Source organism: Coregonus lavaretus (genome assembly GCF_964263955.1).
Source record: "Coregonus lavaretus genome assembly, chromosome: 37".
NCBI lineage: Eukaryota > Metazoa > Chordata > Actinopteri > Salmoniformes > Salmonidae > Coregonus > Coregonus lavaretus.
Window position 1 is genome coordinate 24,464,121 of NC_140024.1, and position 19,155 is coordinate 24,483,275.

At 43.3% G+C, this 19,155-nt stretch overlaps 1 protein-coding gene across 1 annotated transcript in view; it reads right to left on the reverse strand.

The window, feature by feature from the left end:
* Nucleotides 1-18,240, reverse strand: part of LOC311111121 (transient receptor potential cation channel subfamily M member 7-like) — a 72,529-nt gene extending 54,289 nt beyond the window's left edge. The window contains exons 1-2 of the mRNA XM_084153807.1: nt 18,102-18,240; nt 2,888-2,967 (exon numbers count right to left, since the gene is read on the reverse strand). Of these exons, the coding sequence (XP_084009933.1) occupies nt 2,888-2,967; nt 18,102-18,104 (83 nt within the window). The 5' untranslated portion in view covers nt 18,105-18,240. The remainder of the gene's footprint in view (nt 1-2,887; nt 2,968-18,101) is intronic.
* Nucleotides 18,241-19,155: the final 915 nt, after the last annotated feature.

Genomic DNA, 19,155 nt, shown 5'->3' on the forward strand with positions numbered 1-19,155 from the left:
CCTACATGTCAGACCTTCATATTATATTGTAATGTTATAAACATAGAAAACAACACTTGTTCCTCATTTTATGATTGGATCCACCAGCCGCCGAAAACTATTTTGGTTGCGCCCGGTCCCCAGAGGCAGCAGCCCTGCATTAACAGTTCAGCAGCGTGCACTTCCTCCCTCTCTTTGCTGTTCACTGAGGAGACGTAGCTACAGGGCTCGAAATTAAGGGTGTCCCGTCGTCCCAGGACGATACAAATATATGTCTGGGACGGTTCAAAACAGACTCTGGGACAGTTCTGGGACGACAGATCCAAAATTCATACAACCACTGTACATTGTAAGTGCAGCAATGTGCACACGGCAGTAGGCTCTGCACGAATGTTCCAGAATGCAAGTAGCGGTAACACACTAAAAACGCACACCACACATTTAGAAAGAGGGGAGATCTAAAGATGCAACAGCTAGCATGGGTTGCTAATATGACTAGGATTGTGTCCTTGGCTGCTGGACAATGAAAGAAAGCTGCTTTCAATGGGATAAGGAAGTATTTATCAAATAATTCCCTCCATTTCTATGGTCTGATTTTGGCTAGGCTACTTTGAAACAAGGTAAGACATGCCTCATAAAATGGCATAAAACCTCCAGGGTTTAAATAATTAAGTTTATGGTTAAATAGTTTCAAAATGCTGACTGCCTCCACTCAGAGGTGCAAGGTGGGTGATACGTGGTGCGCTACAGGCACTGGCCTTTCTCTCCACTCTTGTGCTTGATCTGAATGAACCGTGCCTTCAGTAGGCTTTGGTTTCCGCTCTGCTAGCTTTGGTTAATAATGCTATGGGTGGGATGGGAGACATGGAGCGAAAGAGGAATGAATAGAGAGAGAAACAGGGATGATTAAAGAGAAAGAGGGATTTAGATGTTAATGTTAATGATCCTACATTATATTTGTCAAACATGACTGGAGTTTGTCCTATATTTATGTAATTAAAAGTCTAATTAAAGTTTGGCAACATTTTCTGATGCCTCCCTCATGTCAACATCGGTGTGGACATATCACCTAAGCTACACTTTGAGATGTAGGCTAATTATTTATGTACAGGTAACTGCCAAAATAAAGGAAACATCAACATAAAGCGTCTTAATAGGCCATTGGGCCACCACGAGCCGCCAGGACAGCTTCAATGCGCCTTGGCATAGATCCTACAAGTGTCTGCAACTCTATTGGAGGCATGCGACATCATTCTTCCACGAGAAATGTGTTGATGGTGGTGGAAAACGCTGTCTCCGGTGCCGCTCCAGAACCTCCCAGAATTGTTCAATTGGGTGACAGAGACACACACCCTTTAAACCCTCTTTCAAAGTCACAGATCTCTTCTTCTAGCCATGGTAGCAACAATAATGCAGGGAGAGGACGAACAGGTCATCAGGTGAGAATTTGAGTAATAAGGCACTATCAGTTCAACTTCTCATCTTTGCTGACTATAGCCCAAGTGCTATAACAAAACAACTGCTCCCTGCATTCTGATTTCATTTGGTTGTCATGGCAGGTGTCAGAGACAGTCAGTAGAGAGAGGGAGAGCACCACCCATGTTGAGGCACAGGGTGAGGACGAACAGGTCATCAGGTACACATTTTGAATTTGAGTTATAAGGCAGTCTGGTAAAACACATTGCACAGCTATTTACATCGCACACAGATTGGAACTATCGGTTCAACTCATCTTTGCTGACTGTAGCCCAAGTGCTATAACACATTTTGTTGCTGGCATTCTGATTTCATTTGGTTGTCATGGAGGTTGAAGACGTGGCTGTGCTCAACAATGACACAAAGCAGATTGAACCATGTTGCCGTCTGTCATATCCACCATTAGAAGCTGGATACCATAGCTAGGAAAACAATATACCCACATTTTATTTCTGGCAGTGACTGGCATGAACAGGTAGTTGGTGCATTTAAGGTAATTGAGACTGAAGATCTGACCCTCTCTGTACCACTATATGCCCACCTTTGTATAGAAGGTTGCAACTGGTTATTCAATGAGTATGTTTTTTACTTGACGGTGAACGACAATGTTATGTATTTTTGAAGTCTATTGCTTGAGATTAACGCCATACTGATTGGTTTACTTTGAAGTCTATTGCTTTATCCATATTGAAGATTTATATTTCGAACTGACACTGAATTATTTTATGAATTAATACTGAAATTAAATTGTGTAAGAAGTTTCTGGACTCAGATTGCCTCGACTCCTTTTAAGTTAATTGGGTATAAGAAATTAGTTATTCAAGATCATGTACTAGCCAAGTGTGGTGAAGGGTACACAAATAGAATAATGGGTTTTGACATTTAAATGAAGTTAAAGAATGGGTGTGGTGGTGGCATTCTGAACTGTTAAGAGTAGGAACACAGTTTAAAGTAATATAGAAAAATATTGTTTTTTCAGTTGTGATTGGGGTATATTGACCACATTATCAGGACATTTTTAGATGCATTTTCCCTTAGAAATTCACCAGAAATAACAATTTCACAGCAATAAAAATATATCCCGGGGGGCCAAGCCCCCGGTAGAGGGGTGTTGACACCGGAACCCATTGACCCTGACCCCTTCAATATCCAACACAAAGTTACGCCCTTGGCTGGCTGACTGCCTGATGACTGACTGACTCACTGTTGGAGGTTAACCTAGTTGTTGGGCTACACCCTGGCCGAACACCAAATCTTACTTACTACAGTAGTGGTTAAGTTTCACCTTCTGGCCTTTACTGACACACTCACTGTAATTACAGTGTACTAACCCCACCGTGCAGGTAATAAACACTCAAGGATGGAGGGAGGGAGGGAGATACATGTGAAACACACAGACAGACACACACACATACACGCACACAGTACATACCTGTGGGGGTCTTTTGACACTGGAAGAATGTGGACACATTCCCTCTTGGTGAAAGTGCTTTCTATCCAGGATTTCTGGGACTGTGGAGAGAGAAGGAGACAGAAATATAATGAATCACAACGTTACACATCGGATCCCTATATCTGAGATCGCTATAGTAGGGAACCCATCGGCCAATGTACAGTTCAAACGGGCCTGTAGTTGGACTACTTGATTGCTTAATTGACTTACCCTGAACATTCAACAAACATATTTACAATTTGAACTCAAGTCAACACAAAAGTATACAAGATAATATTTTCACAGTTAAAGGCAGTCCAATCAATGTTTGCTGTGGTAACTAACCAGTAACCACAGAGCCTAGCTCCCCCCAAACTACAATGGCCAGCCAGGAGCTCCTAGCGACCCCATAATCCAGGAGGCTCAGTGTTCTGATTGATAAACTAATAAATGTAATCAGACTAAATCCTGCTGTGTTTTAAACCAGAGCTGCTAGTGCTGCCAAGGGGACAGCAGTGTGTGTGTGAACAGCAGCGGTCTGTTCACAACCACAAACTCTCTCCCTCCTGAGACAGGCGTCCGAGCGTCCAGCGAGGGCTTTATGTCAGAAGAATTTTCAATTAATTTCCAGGGTTCCGTCGTTCCGATACCTTTTTGTTCCTGGTTCTAAACCTCGCAGGGCCTCACAGACGATTACCACCAATAATCCTTCCCTTCACAAAGAAACAGCCTGAAATTCTTCACCTCCTCCTAACTCAGAGAGGTACTGGGTACAGTGGTTTACTGGCAAAGAGCTGAGATTACGCAACACTGGGAAGGACAAGGTTTGAAGTGGCCTAGTAGTCCTGTTGTTGTCCCACAGTGAAAGAACATACCAGCTAGAAACAGTGTTCGGACAACAGATGTTTTAGAAACAGAGGTAGAAGAACTGAAGTTCTAGAACAAAGGTCAAATGGAAGTTCTAACACAGCAGCAAAACTGCTAGAACAGAACTTCTAGAACAACAGAAGTTATAAAACAATGATAAAACAGGTTGTCTACCTGGAAGTCTTCTTCATCTTCATCGCGGTAGTGTTTAAGGGCTGAGTACAGGAACATACCAAAGAAACTTCACGCATCTCCTGACCAAACAACTACACCAGACCACACCAGCACCGCAGACCAGCACCGCAGCCTCAACAGATCTCCACAGATACCATCTCTAACTCTAGATCTTCCTCTCTCTCACCACATAATAGCTCAGGTCTCAAAGTCTAAAAGGTGATGGCATATTGTGAATCCGTGTCTGTTAAAAGCTGAGCGATCAGTGAGCAGCAGAGAGAAACCTCCTGTGTTACTCTAACTGTGAATAGGAGTTAATCTGTAAGACAGAGACACTCAGAGGGCTGATGAATGTGTCTGAGACACACTGCTTATTACAAGAGAGAGAGAGAAGAGGGGCAGGATTGTAGAGGCCTCAGTAATTTATATCTTCTTCAGACCACCTGCTGAGACGCACAGCCTCACTCGTCACGTGAGAATAGTTCACTCAACCAACCACCTCCGCTATATACACAGGGACCACAGGTTAGGTACCTTCAGGACGACTTGGTAAGACCATCTATAATGGCAGGCTTACCACCAGACAACTAATAGTCACTGGGAGAGACTCACTTCCCACTGAAACTAGGCCCAACTCTCTGCTCATTGGCATTACTGCTATTCAAATCTGTTCTAGCCTGGTCAAGCAGACTGTCCGCTACGTTCACGTTTCGACGTGAAGTGAAACAGAATGTGAGCTATCGCGAGATCAGGCTGGTTTCACAAGGCTCTCTCTGTTCATTATTAGTGATGGGGGAAAAAAATCAATACAGTTACATGTCGCAATATTATATAGATATTTGACTCCAAGTAATGGTGTAAAAAAAATTATATATATACAGTGGGGAGAACAAGTATTTGATACACTGCCGATTTTGCAGGTTTTCCTACTTACAAAGCATGTAGAGGTCTGTAATTTTTATCATAGGTACACTTCAACTGTGAGAGACGGAATCTAAAACAAATATCCAGAAAATCACATTGTATGATTTTTAAGTAATTAATTTGCATTTTATTGCAAGATATATATATAACAAAGTATTGAGAAACTTTTGTTATTGACCAAATACTTATTTTCCACCATAATTTGCAAATAAATTCATAAAATATCCTACAATGTGATTTTCTGGATTTTTTTTCCTCAATTTGTCTGTCATAGTTGACGTGTACCTATGATGAAAATTACAGGCCTCTCTCATCTTTTTAAGTGGGAGAACTTGCACAATTGGTGGCTGACTAAATACTTTTTTTCCCCACTGTATGTATGTATGTATGTATGTATGTATGTATGTATGTATGTATGTATGTATGTATGTATGTATGTATGTATGTATGTATGTATGTATGTATGTATGTATGTATGTATGTATGTATGTATGTATGTATGTATATATATATATATATATATATATATATATATATATATATATATATATATATATATATATATATATATATATACACACACACACACTTCAAATAGCCACCTTTTGCCTTGATGACAGCTTTGCACACTCTTGGCATTCTCTCAACCAGCTTCACCTGGAATGCTTTTCCAACAGTCTTGAAGTAGTTCCCACATATGCTGAGCACTTGTTGGCTGCTTTTCCTTCACTCAGTCATCTGACTCATCCCAAACCATCTCAGATTGGGTTGAGGTCGGGGGATTGTGGAGGCCAGGTCATCGGATGCAGCACTCCATCACTCTTCTTGGTAAAATAGCCCTTACACAGCCTGGAGGTGTGTTCGGTCATTGTCCTGTTGAAAAACAAATGATAGTCCCACTAAGCCCAATCCAGATGGGTTGGCGTATCGTTGCAGAATGCTCTGGTAGCCTTGAATTCTAAATACAATCACAGACAGTGTCACCAGCAAAGCACCCACACCATAACACCTCCTCCTCCTCCATGCTTTACGGTGGGAACTACACATGCGGAGATCATCCGTTCACCCACACCGTGTCTCACGCCGGTTGGACACGCCGTTTGGAATCAAAAATCTCCAATTTGGACTCCAGACCAAAGGACACATTTCCACCGGTCTAATGTCCATTGCTCATGTTTCTTGGCCCGAGCAGGTCTCTTCATCTTTTTGGTGTCCTTCAGTAGTGGTTTCTTTGCAGCAATTCGACCATGAAGGTCTGATTCACACAGTCCCCTCTGAACAGTTGATGTTGAGATGTGTCTGACTTGAACTCTGTGAAACATTTATTTGGGCTGCAATTTCTGAGGCTGGTAACTCTAATGAACTTATCCTCTGCAGCAGAGGTAACTCTGGGTCTTCCATTCCTGTGGCGGTCCTCATGAGAGCCAGTTTCATCATAGCGCTTGATGGTTGTTGCAATGGCACTTGAAGAAACTTTCAAAGTTTTTGAAATGTTCCGTATTGACTGACCTTCATGTCTTAAAGTAATGATGGACTGTCGTTTCTCTTAGCTTATTTGAGCTGTTCTTGCCATAATATGGCCTTGGTCTTTTACCAAATAGGGCTATCTTTTGTATACCCCCCTACCTTGTCACAACACAACTGATTGGCTAAAAAGCATTAAGGAAAGAAATTCCACAAATTAACTTGTAAGAAGGCACACCTGTTAATTGAAATGCATTCCAGGTGACTACCTCATGAAGCTGGTTGAGAGAATGCCAAGAGTGTGCAAAGCTGTCATCAAGGCAAAGGGTGACTACTTTGAAGAATCTCAAATATAAAATATATTTTGATTTATTTAACACTTTTTTAGTTACTACATGATTCCATATGTGTTATATATATATATACATATATACACACACACACACACACACACACACACACACAGAGAATCGTGACAATCGCAATTCATATCGTATTGGCACCTAAGTATAGCTTAGTGGTTAAGAGCGTTGTGCCAGTAACCGAAAGGTCGCTGGTTCTAATCCCCGAGCCGACTAGGTGAAAAATCTGTCGATGTGCCCTTGAGCAAGGCACTTAACCCTAATTGCTCATGTAAGTCGCTCTGGATAAGAGCGTCTGCTAAATGACTAAAAATGTAAATGTAAAATAATATTGTATCGTGAGTCCCTGGCAGTTCCCAGTCCTATTCATTATGGTAAAACTATCTTCAATAGGACGGTGATATTATGGTAACAACAGGAGGAGATTTGAATGCTTCAGATAATGAACACAGGACATCTCATTCAGGTGGTCTGATAGTTAGTGTTAACAGAGGGTTGTTAGAGAGGCTTTGGTCCCCGCTGACCTGTAACCATGGCACCTGAGAATGTCAGGCAACAAAAGACTCACTTAAGATGCACTTTAAAGCCCCAGCCAGGAACACAGACACATCTCTCTCTCTCTCTACCTCTCATTCTCCCTCCCTCACTTTCATTCTCTACCAACTATACTAGCAGGTCTCTACATTTCCCTCTCCAGCTTTCATTCTCTGCCAATTACACAGGCAGGTCTCTCTCTCAATTTCAATTTAAGGGGCTTTATTGGCATGGGAAACATGTTTACATTGCCAAAGCAGGTGAAATAGATAATAAACAAAAGTGAAATAAACAAACAATTAACAGTAAACATTACACATTACACACAAAAGTTCCAAAAGAATAAAGACATTGCAAGTGTCATATTATGTCTATATACAGTGTTGTAATAATGTGCAAATAGTTACAATACGAAAGGGAAAATAAATAAATATATTTACAATGGTGTTTGTTCTTCACTGGTTGCCCTTTTCTTGTGGCAACAGGTCACAAATATTGCTGCTGGGATTGCACACTGTGGCATTTCACCCATTAGATATGGGAGTTTATCAAAATTGGATTTGTTTTCTAATTCTTTATGGGTCTGTGTAATCTGAGGGAAATATGTGTCTCTAATATGGTCATACATTTGGCAGGAAGTTAGAAAGTGCAGCTCAGTTTCACCTCATTTTGTGGGCAGTGTGCACATAGCCTGTCTTCTCTTGAGAGCTAGGTCTGCCTTAGGCGGCCTTTCTCAATAGCAAGGCTATGCTCACTGAGTCTATACATAGTCAAAGATTTCATTACATTTGGGGTCAGTCACAGTGGCCAGGTATTATGCCACTGTGTACTCTCTGTTTAGGGCCAAATAGCATTCTAGTTTGCTCTGTTTTTTTTGTAAATTCTTTCCAATGTGTCAAGTAATTATCTTTTTGTTTTCTCATGATTTGGTTGGGTCTAATTGTGTTGCTGTCCTGGGGCTCTGTTTGTGTTTGTGAACAGAGCCCCAGGACCAGCTTGCTCTCCAGGTTCATTTCTCTGTAAGTGATGGCTTTGTTATGGAAGGTTTGGGAATCGCTTCCTTTTAGGTGGTTGTAGAATTTAATGGCTCTTTTCTGGATTTTGATAATTAGCGGATATCGGCATAATTCTGCTCTGCATGCATTATTTGGTGTTTTTCGTTGTACACTGAGGATATATTCTGCATGCAGTCTCAATTTGGTGTTTGTCCCATTTTGTGAATTCTTGTTTGGTGAGTGGACCCCAGACCTCACAACCATAAAGGGCAATGGGTTCTATAACTGATTCAAGTATTTTTAGCCAGATCCTAATTGGGTTGTCGAATTTTATGTTCCTTTTGATGGCATAGAAGGCCCTTCTTGCCTTGTCTCTCAGATTGTTCACAGCTTTGTGGAAGTTACCTGTGGCGCTGATGTTTAGGCCGAGGTATGTATAGTTTTTTGTGTGCTCTAGGGCAACGGTGTCTAGATGGAATTTGTATTCGTGGTCCTGGCAACTGGACCTTTTTTGGAACACCATTATTTTTGTCTTTCTGAGATGTACTTCCCTCTCTCTCTGCCAAACAGAGGAAGGGCTCTTTTTGGCCACTTAGTCTTCCTGTAGGAAATTAACCAGCCCACATTTCCATCATAAAACGCACACACACACACACACACACACACACACACACACACCTCTGTTAACCCTTTACCTTCTGACAACATGAGTCAGTTTCATCAAGCACCCCCCACCCCCCAAATTCCTACCCTCTCTCCAACCCGTTTCTCAGGTAGGCGGGCTAAGGCAGTGACAGAGAAAGGTGGCTAAATGCACACCACAGACCTGGCCTGCAGCCCTAGTTAACCTCTCCTCTCTCACTCCTCTGGCCCGACATGCCTGACTGACTCACATCATTCCTGATAACACCTGGCCAGCCAGCCTGTTCTCACACTCATAATGAGTCTATACACTGGGGGAGAGAGAGAGGACATTAGCATGAAGTAGTGGTGCTGGGGTGTTAATAACAAGAGAAAGTCTATACTGTTGTCACCTGCCAGGCTAGCGGTCCAGGCAAGGTGTATGACAAGCTGAGAAGCTCAGGGTCAAGCAGGATAAGGTGTAAAAGGCATGTAGCCTAGCGGTTAAGAGCGTTGGGCCAGTAACCGAAAGGTCGCTGATTAAAATTCCAGAGCAGACAATGTGAAAGATCTGTCGATGTGCCCTTGAGCAAGGTACTTAACCCTAATTACTCCTGTAAGTCGCTCTGGATAACAGCATCTGCTATATGACAACAAAAATTAAGTGTAAAAGAGGTGTTGTTGAGTCATCCTCAGAAGGCCAGTGTTGATTGAAAAATGCTCTGTGTTTTTTTAACAATAAAGAAAATTGAAAATACTTCAATCAACTTCCTTTGTCCTCTAAGAGGTGAATAGGCCTACCTCTCACAAAGTGTTTTGTGTGCTGGCCTTTCCTCTGTAGCAGACACAGACAGACCGCTCTCTTTCTCACCTCTAAGTAGGCATTATTAAGAAGACTACTACTAAACACAAAGACAGAAGGATTAGGTGGACACACCATAAGGGAGAGATAAGGAGATAACAGAGAGGAGAGGAAGACAAATAAACTAAACGGAACACAAATATAAACACAAGATGTAAAGTGTTGGTCCCATGTTTCATGAGCTGAAATAAAAGATCCCAGACATTTTTCATACGCACAAAAAGCTTATTTCTCTCTAATTTTGTGCACACATATCAAGAAGCTGATTAAACAGCATGATCATTACACAGGTGCACCTTGTGCTGGGGGCAATAAAAGGCCACTCTAAAATGTGCAGTTTTGACACACAACACAATGCCACAGATGTCTAAAGTTTTGAGGAAGCGTGCAATTGGCATGCTGACTGCAGTAATGTCCCCCAGAGCTGTTGCCAGAGAATTTAATGTTAATTTCTCTACCATAAACCGCCTCCAACAACGTTTTAGAGAATTTGGCAGTACGACCAACCGGCCTCACAACTACAGACCATGTGTGACCACGTCAGCCCAGGACCTCCACATCAGGCTTCTTCACCTGCGGGATCGTCTGAGACCAGCCACCCGGACAGCTGATGAAACTGAGGAGTATTTCTGTCTGTAATAAAGCCCTTTTGTGGGGAAAAACTCATTCTGATTGGCTGGGCCTGGCTCCCCAGTGGGTGGGCCAATGCCCTTCCAGGCCCACCCATGGCTGCGCCCCTGCCCAGTCATGTGAAATCCATAGATTAGGAACTAATGAATTTATTTCAATTGACTGAATTCCTTATATGAACTGTAACTCAGTAAAATCGTTGAAATTGTTGCATGTTGCATTTATATTTTTGTTCAGTATAGTTGTCCTGATCCCAGCATCAGTCAGACATCCCCAGTAGATAAGCCCTATAAGAACCAGACAGTTGTGAACTTTGTGCCTGACAACTCTAGATACTAATAATCAACTAATCTGCCTCAGAGCTCTGAGTCAGAGCAGCACCAAGTCTCCCACAAGGCAGTTAGAATGCTGTAGATAGAATACCTCATCTTGGAATCACAGGAGGTTGGTGGCACCTTAATTGGGGAGGACGGGCTCGTAGTAATGGCTGGAGTAGATAAAGTGGAATGGTATCAAATACATCAAACACATGGTTTGCATGTTTGATGCCATTTGCTCCATTCCAGCCATTATTATGAGCCGTCCTCCCCTCAGCAGACTCCTGTGCTTGGAACCCAGAACTGAATCTCACATGCACTAGTGGCCAGCTACTCGATTTGAAACACGTTAACATGTAGGCCTATGTAACTAGCATGTCACAAGAGACAATAGGATACCTAGAGAGTAGGTACACGCTGGGGTGAAGTTTCCCCTCAGTGAAGATCTAGGATCAGCTTACCCTCCCACAATCAAATCTAAATCAAATGTTACTTGTCAAATGCTTTGTACACAACAGGTGTAGACTAACTAATGCTTACTTACAGGACCTTCCCAACAATGCAATCCCAACCTTAACCATTAGTGGGGGAAAGAAAATGTAAAAAACTGACCCCAGACTAGCGTCTAGGGGTAACTTCACCATACACCAGTATTTGTATTTATTAAGGATCCCCATTAGCTGCTGCCAAGTCAGCAGCTACCCTTCCTGGGGTCTAGCTAAATGAAGGCAGTAATATACATTATAATACAATTTTTAAACATTAAAATACATTTCACAACACATTAAGTGTGTGCCCTCAGGCCACTACTCCACAATACAAGATCCATGTTATCGTTTGTGTGTGTGTGTGTGTGTGTGTGTGTGTATGCGTGTGTCTGTGCCGGTGTGTGTCTCTTTACAGTCCCCGCTGTTCCATAAGGTGTATTTGTATCGTTTTTTAAAATCTGATTTTACTGCTTGCCTGAGTTACTTGATGTGGAATAGTTCCATGTAGTCATGGCTCTATGTAGTACTGTGCGCCTCCCATAGTCTGTTCTGGACTTGGGGACTGTGAAGAGACCTCTGGTGGCATGTCTTGTGTGGTATGCATGGGTGTCTGAGCTGTGTACTAGTAGTTTAAACAGACAGCTCTGTGCATTCAACATGTCAATACTTCTCACAAATAAAAGTAGTGAGGTAGGGCCTGTAGGACCTACCTTGTTGACAGCGTTGTTAAGAAGGCAGAGCAGCACTTTATTATGGACAGACCTCTCCCCATCTTAGCTACTGTTGCATTAATATGTTTTGACCATGACAGTTTACAATCTGGTACAGTGGTACAGTCCTACTTCACCCTACACCAGTAGGTAGTGGTACAGTCCAAGTTCCCCTTACACTAGTAGGTATTGTCACAGTCCAAGTTCCCCTTACACTAGTAGGTATTGGCACAGTCCAACTTCACCCTACACCAGTAGGTATTGTCACAGTCCAACTTCACCCTACACCAGTAGGTATTGGCACAGTCCAACTTCACCCTACACCAGTAGGTATTGGCACAGTCCAACTTCACCCTACACCAGTAGGTATTGGCATAGTCCAACTTCACCCTACACCAGTAGGTATTGGCACAGTCCAACTTCACCCTACACCAGTAGGTATTGGCACAGTCCAACTTCACCCTACACCAGTAGGTATTGGCACAGTCTGTAACAGTTGCACAGTGGAGCCTACTGTAAGGGAAGTATCACTCTCCTGCGTTCATAATAAATCAACATTTAATGTAGGCACCACCATAAACATGTCCATAAATGTCTGCGCTGCTCTTCGTAAAACAATATAAACTGCTGCCCTCAATGACCCAGAGTTGTAATACAACTCCAATCGTCTTATTTGACATTGCCTGGCATTTGGCAGCATAAATGAAGGTCAATAAACATTGACATTGGCAAAGTAAGATGAGATTCAGGTCAGTATGACTGATCTCATACCTAAAGCAAAAACTACCAAATGCTTGTGCTTCTAGCTTCGACAGTGCAGTAATATCTAACAATTTCACAACATATACCCAATACACACAAACCTAAGTAAGGAATGGAATTAAGAATATATACATATATGGACGAGCGATGACAGAGCAGCATGGACCACCAACCTGGCATAATAATGTTGTTATAAGTCCTACTACTACACACATGATAATGTTCTTTATATTAACTGTAGCTACAACATGATATGATGTTGTAAAAGTATCTATAGCTGGCTGTGGGTAGCTGCCTCAAGTAGATTAAACTCCCTCAACGTCAGCAAGACCAAGGAGCTGATGGTGGACTACAGGAAACAGGGGCGGGTGCCCACCCCTCATCCACATCGACGGGGCCACGGTGGAGAGGGTCACGAGCTTCAAGTTCCTCAGTGTCCACATCACTGAGGACTTAATATGGTCCTCTGACCCCAGCACAGTGGTGAAGGCGGCACGGCAGTGCCTTCTCTCTCTCAGGAGGTTGAAACAAACGTTTACAGCTGCACCATGGAGAGCATCCTGACTGGTTGTATTACCTGCAGACGGAAGGCCCTACAGAGGGTGGTGCAGACAGCCTAGCGCATTACTGGGGGTGAGCTCCCAGCCATCCAGGACGTACATGCCAGGCGGTGTCTGAGAAAGGCCCGAAAAATTGCCAAAGACTCCAGCCACCCGAGACATGGATGGTTCTCCATGCTCCTGTCCGGCAGTACCGGTGCATCAAGGCTCAGACCAACAGACTCCCAAACAGCTTGTAGTCCCTGGCCATAAGACTGTTAAATGGCTAACAACTACTGCTCTCCCTCTCCCACAGACTATCCACACTGACTATGCCCATCCACAGGTCTCTAACCACTCACGACACCCCCCTCACATCTACTCGGCTGCTAAAATGATTATTGATTGGATTTATTAGTACGCTGCTGTTTATTGATTATTGTTTGCTATTACCATTAGTATTTATCCTGCTACTGGTCACTATTACTCCTGTTTACATGTATATTCACCTATCACACATACACTGACACTCTAGCACCCACCACTTATCCTGCTGCCATACGCCACCACCACCACCACCACTACCACTACCACTACTACCACTACTACTACCACCACTACTACTACTACCACCACTACCACTACTACTACCACCACTACCACTACTACCACCACTACCACTACCACTACTACCACCACTACCACTACTACTACTACTACTACCTTTCTCCTAATCCCTGCCTACATGTACATATCTACCTTAACTACTCCAGTATCCCTGCACATTGTATATTTGGTACTGGCACTGACCCTGTATATAAGCACATTGTATATTTGGTACTGGCACTGACCCTGTATATAAAACGTACATTCTTCTATTTCCCTTATTTCTTATTTCTAGTGTATTTTCTATTAGTTATACTATTTTGACATTGAATAATGCTCTGTTGGGTAGGGCTTGCAAGTTAAGCATTTCACTGTACCTGTGCATGTGACAAATAAAACGTGAACTATAAACTAAGCCAAGTGTGGAGCCATGTGAAAAGTCACGGGACAGCAGTGTGACGAGCCTTCAGTTCCCACTCCCAGGGAGCACCTGTAGGCATTGTAGTGGAATAGAAGAGACTCTTCTCTCACAGTGAATAAGGTAGAACAGGAGGAGAGGGACAGCTATTGATGCTACTGCTACTTCCCAAGCACACTGCTGCCTTCAATCCTATACTGCATCACTGCTCTCACGCTCTGCATGCACTCGAACAGTGTCTGTGATAAGTCTGTAGCTACTGTATATAGAACAGACCAGAGTCCTATACAGTAGGAGTCTCCTTTGGTCCATGATCAGCCCTCTAGCAAACTGGCAGTCAGGGGGTGCATTCGAGGGGACTCGCCCTACACAAGTTCCTGTGCAGATTCTCTAGTCCAGATCCCATATATTTTAAATGCATTTATTTGGGATGCAAAGTGATTTGTAGATCTCCTAGACATGCTGAGTAGGTGTGACTATCTCTGCAGCGCTGGCCTGGCTGCAGCAGGGCTATGGTAAACCACCCTACTGCTAGAACATGCTAAGTGGCTGTAAACTGAGGCATGTGACAAGCTGAAAGGGGACTGGGGGAAACAAGGAGCAGTTTCACAACACCTGCCCTGGCCTGGCCAAAACAGTATGAAAAACGTATGCACTGTAAGTCAATCTGGATAAGAGAGTGTCTGCTAAATGACTTAAAAAAAAAAAAAAAACATCTTGCAGAACCAGGCTCTTCTGGGAAAGTTTGACAGAAAACCCATGGTTGATGTCCACAATCTAGGGCTGTGTCCCAATGGCACCCTATTCCCTATATAGTGTACTACTAAGTAGTACACTTTATAGGGAAAATAGTGCCATTTAGTGGCCCCGTGTAGCTCAGTTGGTAGAGCATGACACTTGCAACGCCAGGGTTGTGGGTTCGTTTCCCACGGGGGGCCAGTATGAAAAAATGAATGCACTCACTAACTGTAAGTCGCTCTGGATAAGAGCGTCTGCTAAATGACTAAAATGTAAAAATGTAAATTTAAGAGGCACTTAGAGGTCTTGTAGAAAGTGATCGCAATGCGTGTCAATGCATCATAGGTAATACTAATGAATTATTCATGAACCTTCTGTGACCATTCCACGAACAAGGAGTAGCATTACAACAACCTGCATCTGATGCAGAGGGAGGAAGAACTGAGAGAACACAAATGATAACATTCACTCACTCCATCAAGGAAATTACAGGTTTAGACAGGACTGGTTTTCCTACACCCAGTAATCAACCCACAGCCACCACCACCATCATCATCATCAAGTCCTCCTTACTCAAACTATACTGAACAAAAATATAAAATGCAACATTTTCAAAGATTTTACTGAGTTACAGTTCATATATGGAAATCAGTAAATTGAAATAAATGCATTAGGCCCTAATCTATGGATTTCACATGACTGAGAATACAAATATGCATCAGTTGGTCACAGATATCTTTTTTTTTTTTTAAGGTAAGGGCGTGGATCAGAAAACCAGTCAGTATCTGGTGTGACCACCATTTGCCTCATGCAGCACGACACATCTCCTTCGCATAGAGTTGATCAGGCTGTTGATTGTGGCCTGTCGAATGTTGTCCCACCCCTCTTCAATGGCTGTGCGAAGTTGCTGGATATTGGCAGGAACTGGAACATGCTGTCGTACACGTCAATCCAGAGCATCCCAAACATGCTCAATGGGTGACATGTCTGGTAAGTATGCAGGCCATGGAAGAACTGGGACATTTTCAACTTCCAAGAATTGTGTACAGATCCTTGCGACATGGGGCTGTGCATTATCATGCTGAAACATGAGGTGATGGCAGCAGAAGAATGGCATGACAATGGGCCTCAGGACTTGTCACAGTATCTCTGTGCATTCAAATTGCCATCGATAAAATGCAATTGTGTCATTGTCCGTAGCTTATGCCTACCCATAGCATAAACCCAATGCCACCATGGGGCACTCCACTCGCCCACACGACGCCATACACATGGTCTACGGTTGTGAGGCCGGTTGGATATACTGCCAAATTCTCTAAAACAACGTTGGAGGCGGCTTATGGTAGAGAATTTTACATTAAATTCTCTGGCAACAGTTTTGGTGGACATTCCTGCAGTCAGCATGCCAATTGAACGCTCCCTCAAAACTTTAGACATCTGTGGCATTGCGTTGTGTGACTAAACTGCACATTTTAGTGTGGCCTTTTATTGTCCCCCAGCACAAGGTGCACCTGTGTAATGATCATGCTGTTTAATCAGCATCTTGATATACCACACCTGTCAGATGGATGGATTATCTTGGCAAAGGAGAAATGCTTACTAACAAATTTGTGCACAACATTTTAGAGAAATTAGCTTTTTGTGTGTCTGGAACACTTCTGGGATCTCTTATTTCAGCTCATGAAACATGGGACCAACACTTTACATTTTGCGTTTATATTTTTGTTCAGTATAGAATGGACAGAGCTTTATAAAGGCGTTTGACACTCAAATTGTGCATGGTCTAATGATCCCCTGTAGTCTAAAACAGATGCAAGTAGTACTTATGTGGTTCTATTGTTTAATTCAATTATGTTCTGTTTACATTTACATTTTAGTCATTTAGCAGACGCTCTTATCCAGAGCGACTTACAGTTAGTGAGTGCATACATTTTCATACTGGCCCCCGGTGGAAAACGAAACCACAACCCTGGCGTTGCAAGCGCCATGCTCTACCAACTGAGCTACAGTTTCTTTGGTATTCTATTGAATCTGGTGATCATTTGCTGGTGTCCGTTCTATATCCTGTAGCCTGCATGCATTCATCTGGCCTGGTAAACCGCTGGACAGTGAACACATGGGGACTACAACAAAGGCTCACACAAAGCAGCATAACAACCATGACCACCGCGCACAATTAGTGACGCCACATGCAGTGCCTGACTGTCTGTGTGGCCAAACTGCGAGTCGGCGGCGACTTGACAGTAGCCTATGTTGCCTGAAACTCTTCAAGAGAGATGCCTTTAAAAAATCTGGTGTGTTTTCAACTGACTTATAGGAGGTCTGATGACAAGCTTCTAACGATTTCATATAGCCTAACTATGCTACTCAGTGGTGGTTAGCTAGCTAGATGATGAACAATCCCGAGACCCCCGAAGGGATCATCAAAGACAGAAATTCGTCAGCTAAAGTAGCTGGCTAAGCTATTGTTTAGTGACAGCTTGCCATAACAAAGACAACAATAGTATGAGTTAGTGACACAATCTCTGATAACTTCCGCAAAATGAAAACTAGCAGGCTAATTTGCTAGCTAGTCAAGACAGTAATAAAGGCAAGCTTTGAATGCTGGATACCAGTACTGTCTCGCGGGGACAATGTCATCTCCACCCCTTTTCTTGGAATCCAACTTTGTCAAGTCATCGCACGAGTGCACGCACGAGTTGGCATGGCGCTGCAGTCACATCGCTTTGTGCTCAAGTCCCTTGGCAGACAGAGCTAGATGGAGCTGGCTCGCTAGTTAGCATCTAACGCCAATGTGGATGGATGGTAATGCTAAAGTTAGTTAGATAGCTAACTACCTAGCTGCGGCATCGCGGATCTGCAGAACTCAACCAGCCGCAGTTTGCATTTCAACGAACGTTCGGCCGATGCCTTTTTACTACCAATGTAAAGGTGCCCAGATGTTTTACCCAGATGTCGGTGCCACTGAACCATATATAACGTTATTCTAGATACATAACCCAACACAAGTACGCGATACCAACTGATCATGATCTTCTTGAAAGACAAACAAGCAGCATGTAAAGAACTGCCAACAACTCATTTCTCCCACTTTGGCTCGCTCGGTCCGCCGACCTGACATTCTAGAAGCCCCCATTCTACCTCGAAACGTTCTACCTGGACAAAAAACCCCAGCTGAAAAGCACTTTGGTTGGATCTCGTACCATTCTCTTCACCGTTGAGACTCAGGAAGAGCTTCTCCGAGGCTATTATCCATCTATCGGCGGTGTTCTTTTCTGTTAGCCTTGGAAGGAAAGTCCAGTAGTCGCTGGTGAGATCTTCCCTAGCTGCAGCTCCAGCGGAAGGTTGCTTTTTCATAATTGTGCGACTCCGAACTGACGCCGCTGCGTGACGAAGCCAGCTGAGTCAGCCCCCGAGCCCGCAGCACGTCACATGACTGGACGGGGACGGGGACGGGGGGGGTCAAATACCTGAATATTTATGTGTTATTTGATTGATTGATTAATACCCGCATTTATATTAGTTTATTGCCATGGGATGGGTGTTTGGATAAGTGTATTATGCAACAGGCATAAGAGTGAACTGTAAACAAAGTCACACTGAAGAAACTGTGAGCATTGTCTTATTGAAGACCTTTTCCTGCTGACCTCTGGCTTGGAATTAAAAGTGCATTATGTAAATATAGCTCGGTAGTAGGCTGTGTGTTTCTAGGTCAATGTGGTAGATCTACATACTTCTCATTCTCAATCTGACTGGTATGTAGGCAAGAGGTGGCAAGTCACCAGGAACTAGCTACAACAGGCTGAAACATGACCAACTCCACAGATGAACCCAAACAAAGAACATTTTGCAACAGTACAAAAAGCCACCTCTCTAACGCACTCCCTATCTACTGGTCAAGTTTGATATCTCCATCTCTCTCCCTCCCTGTCGGTCCCTTTCCCTCACCCTCCCTCCTCAGGCCTCTCTCCCCCACCCTCCCTCCTCACTCTCTCTTTACATTTATGAGGATGGTAGTTAAACAATATAAAGTAATTCATTAATATGGGTACCATGGGCTCAGTTGTCAGTCAGTCAGTGCCTTACCAAACTCAGATCACTAACTCAATATTTGCTCTTTCTAAAGTACCGGTGGTAACGGGTACATATATAGCACTGTGTAACACTGACCAGACCCATCCCCACAGTGACCTAGCTCACGGGTGGGCAAAGATATATGCAAAGGGCCGGTGTGGGTGCAGGCTTTTGCTCCAGCCA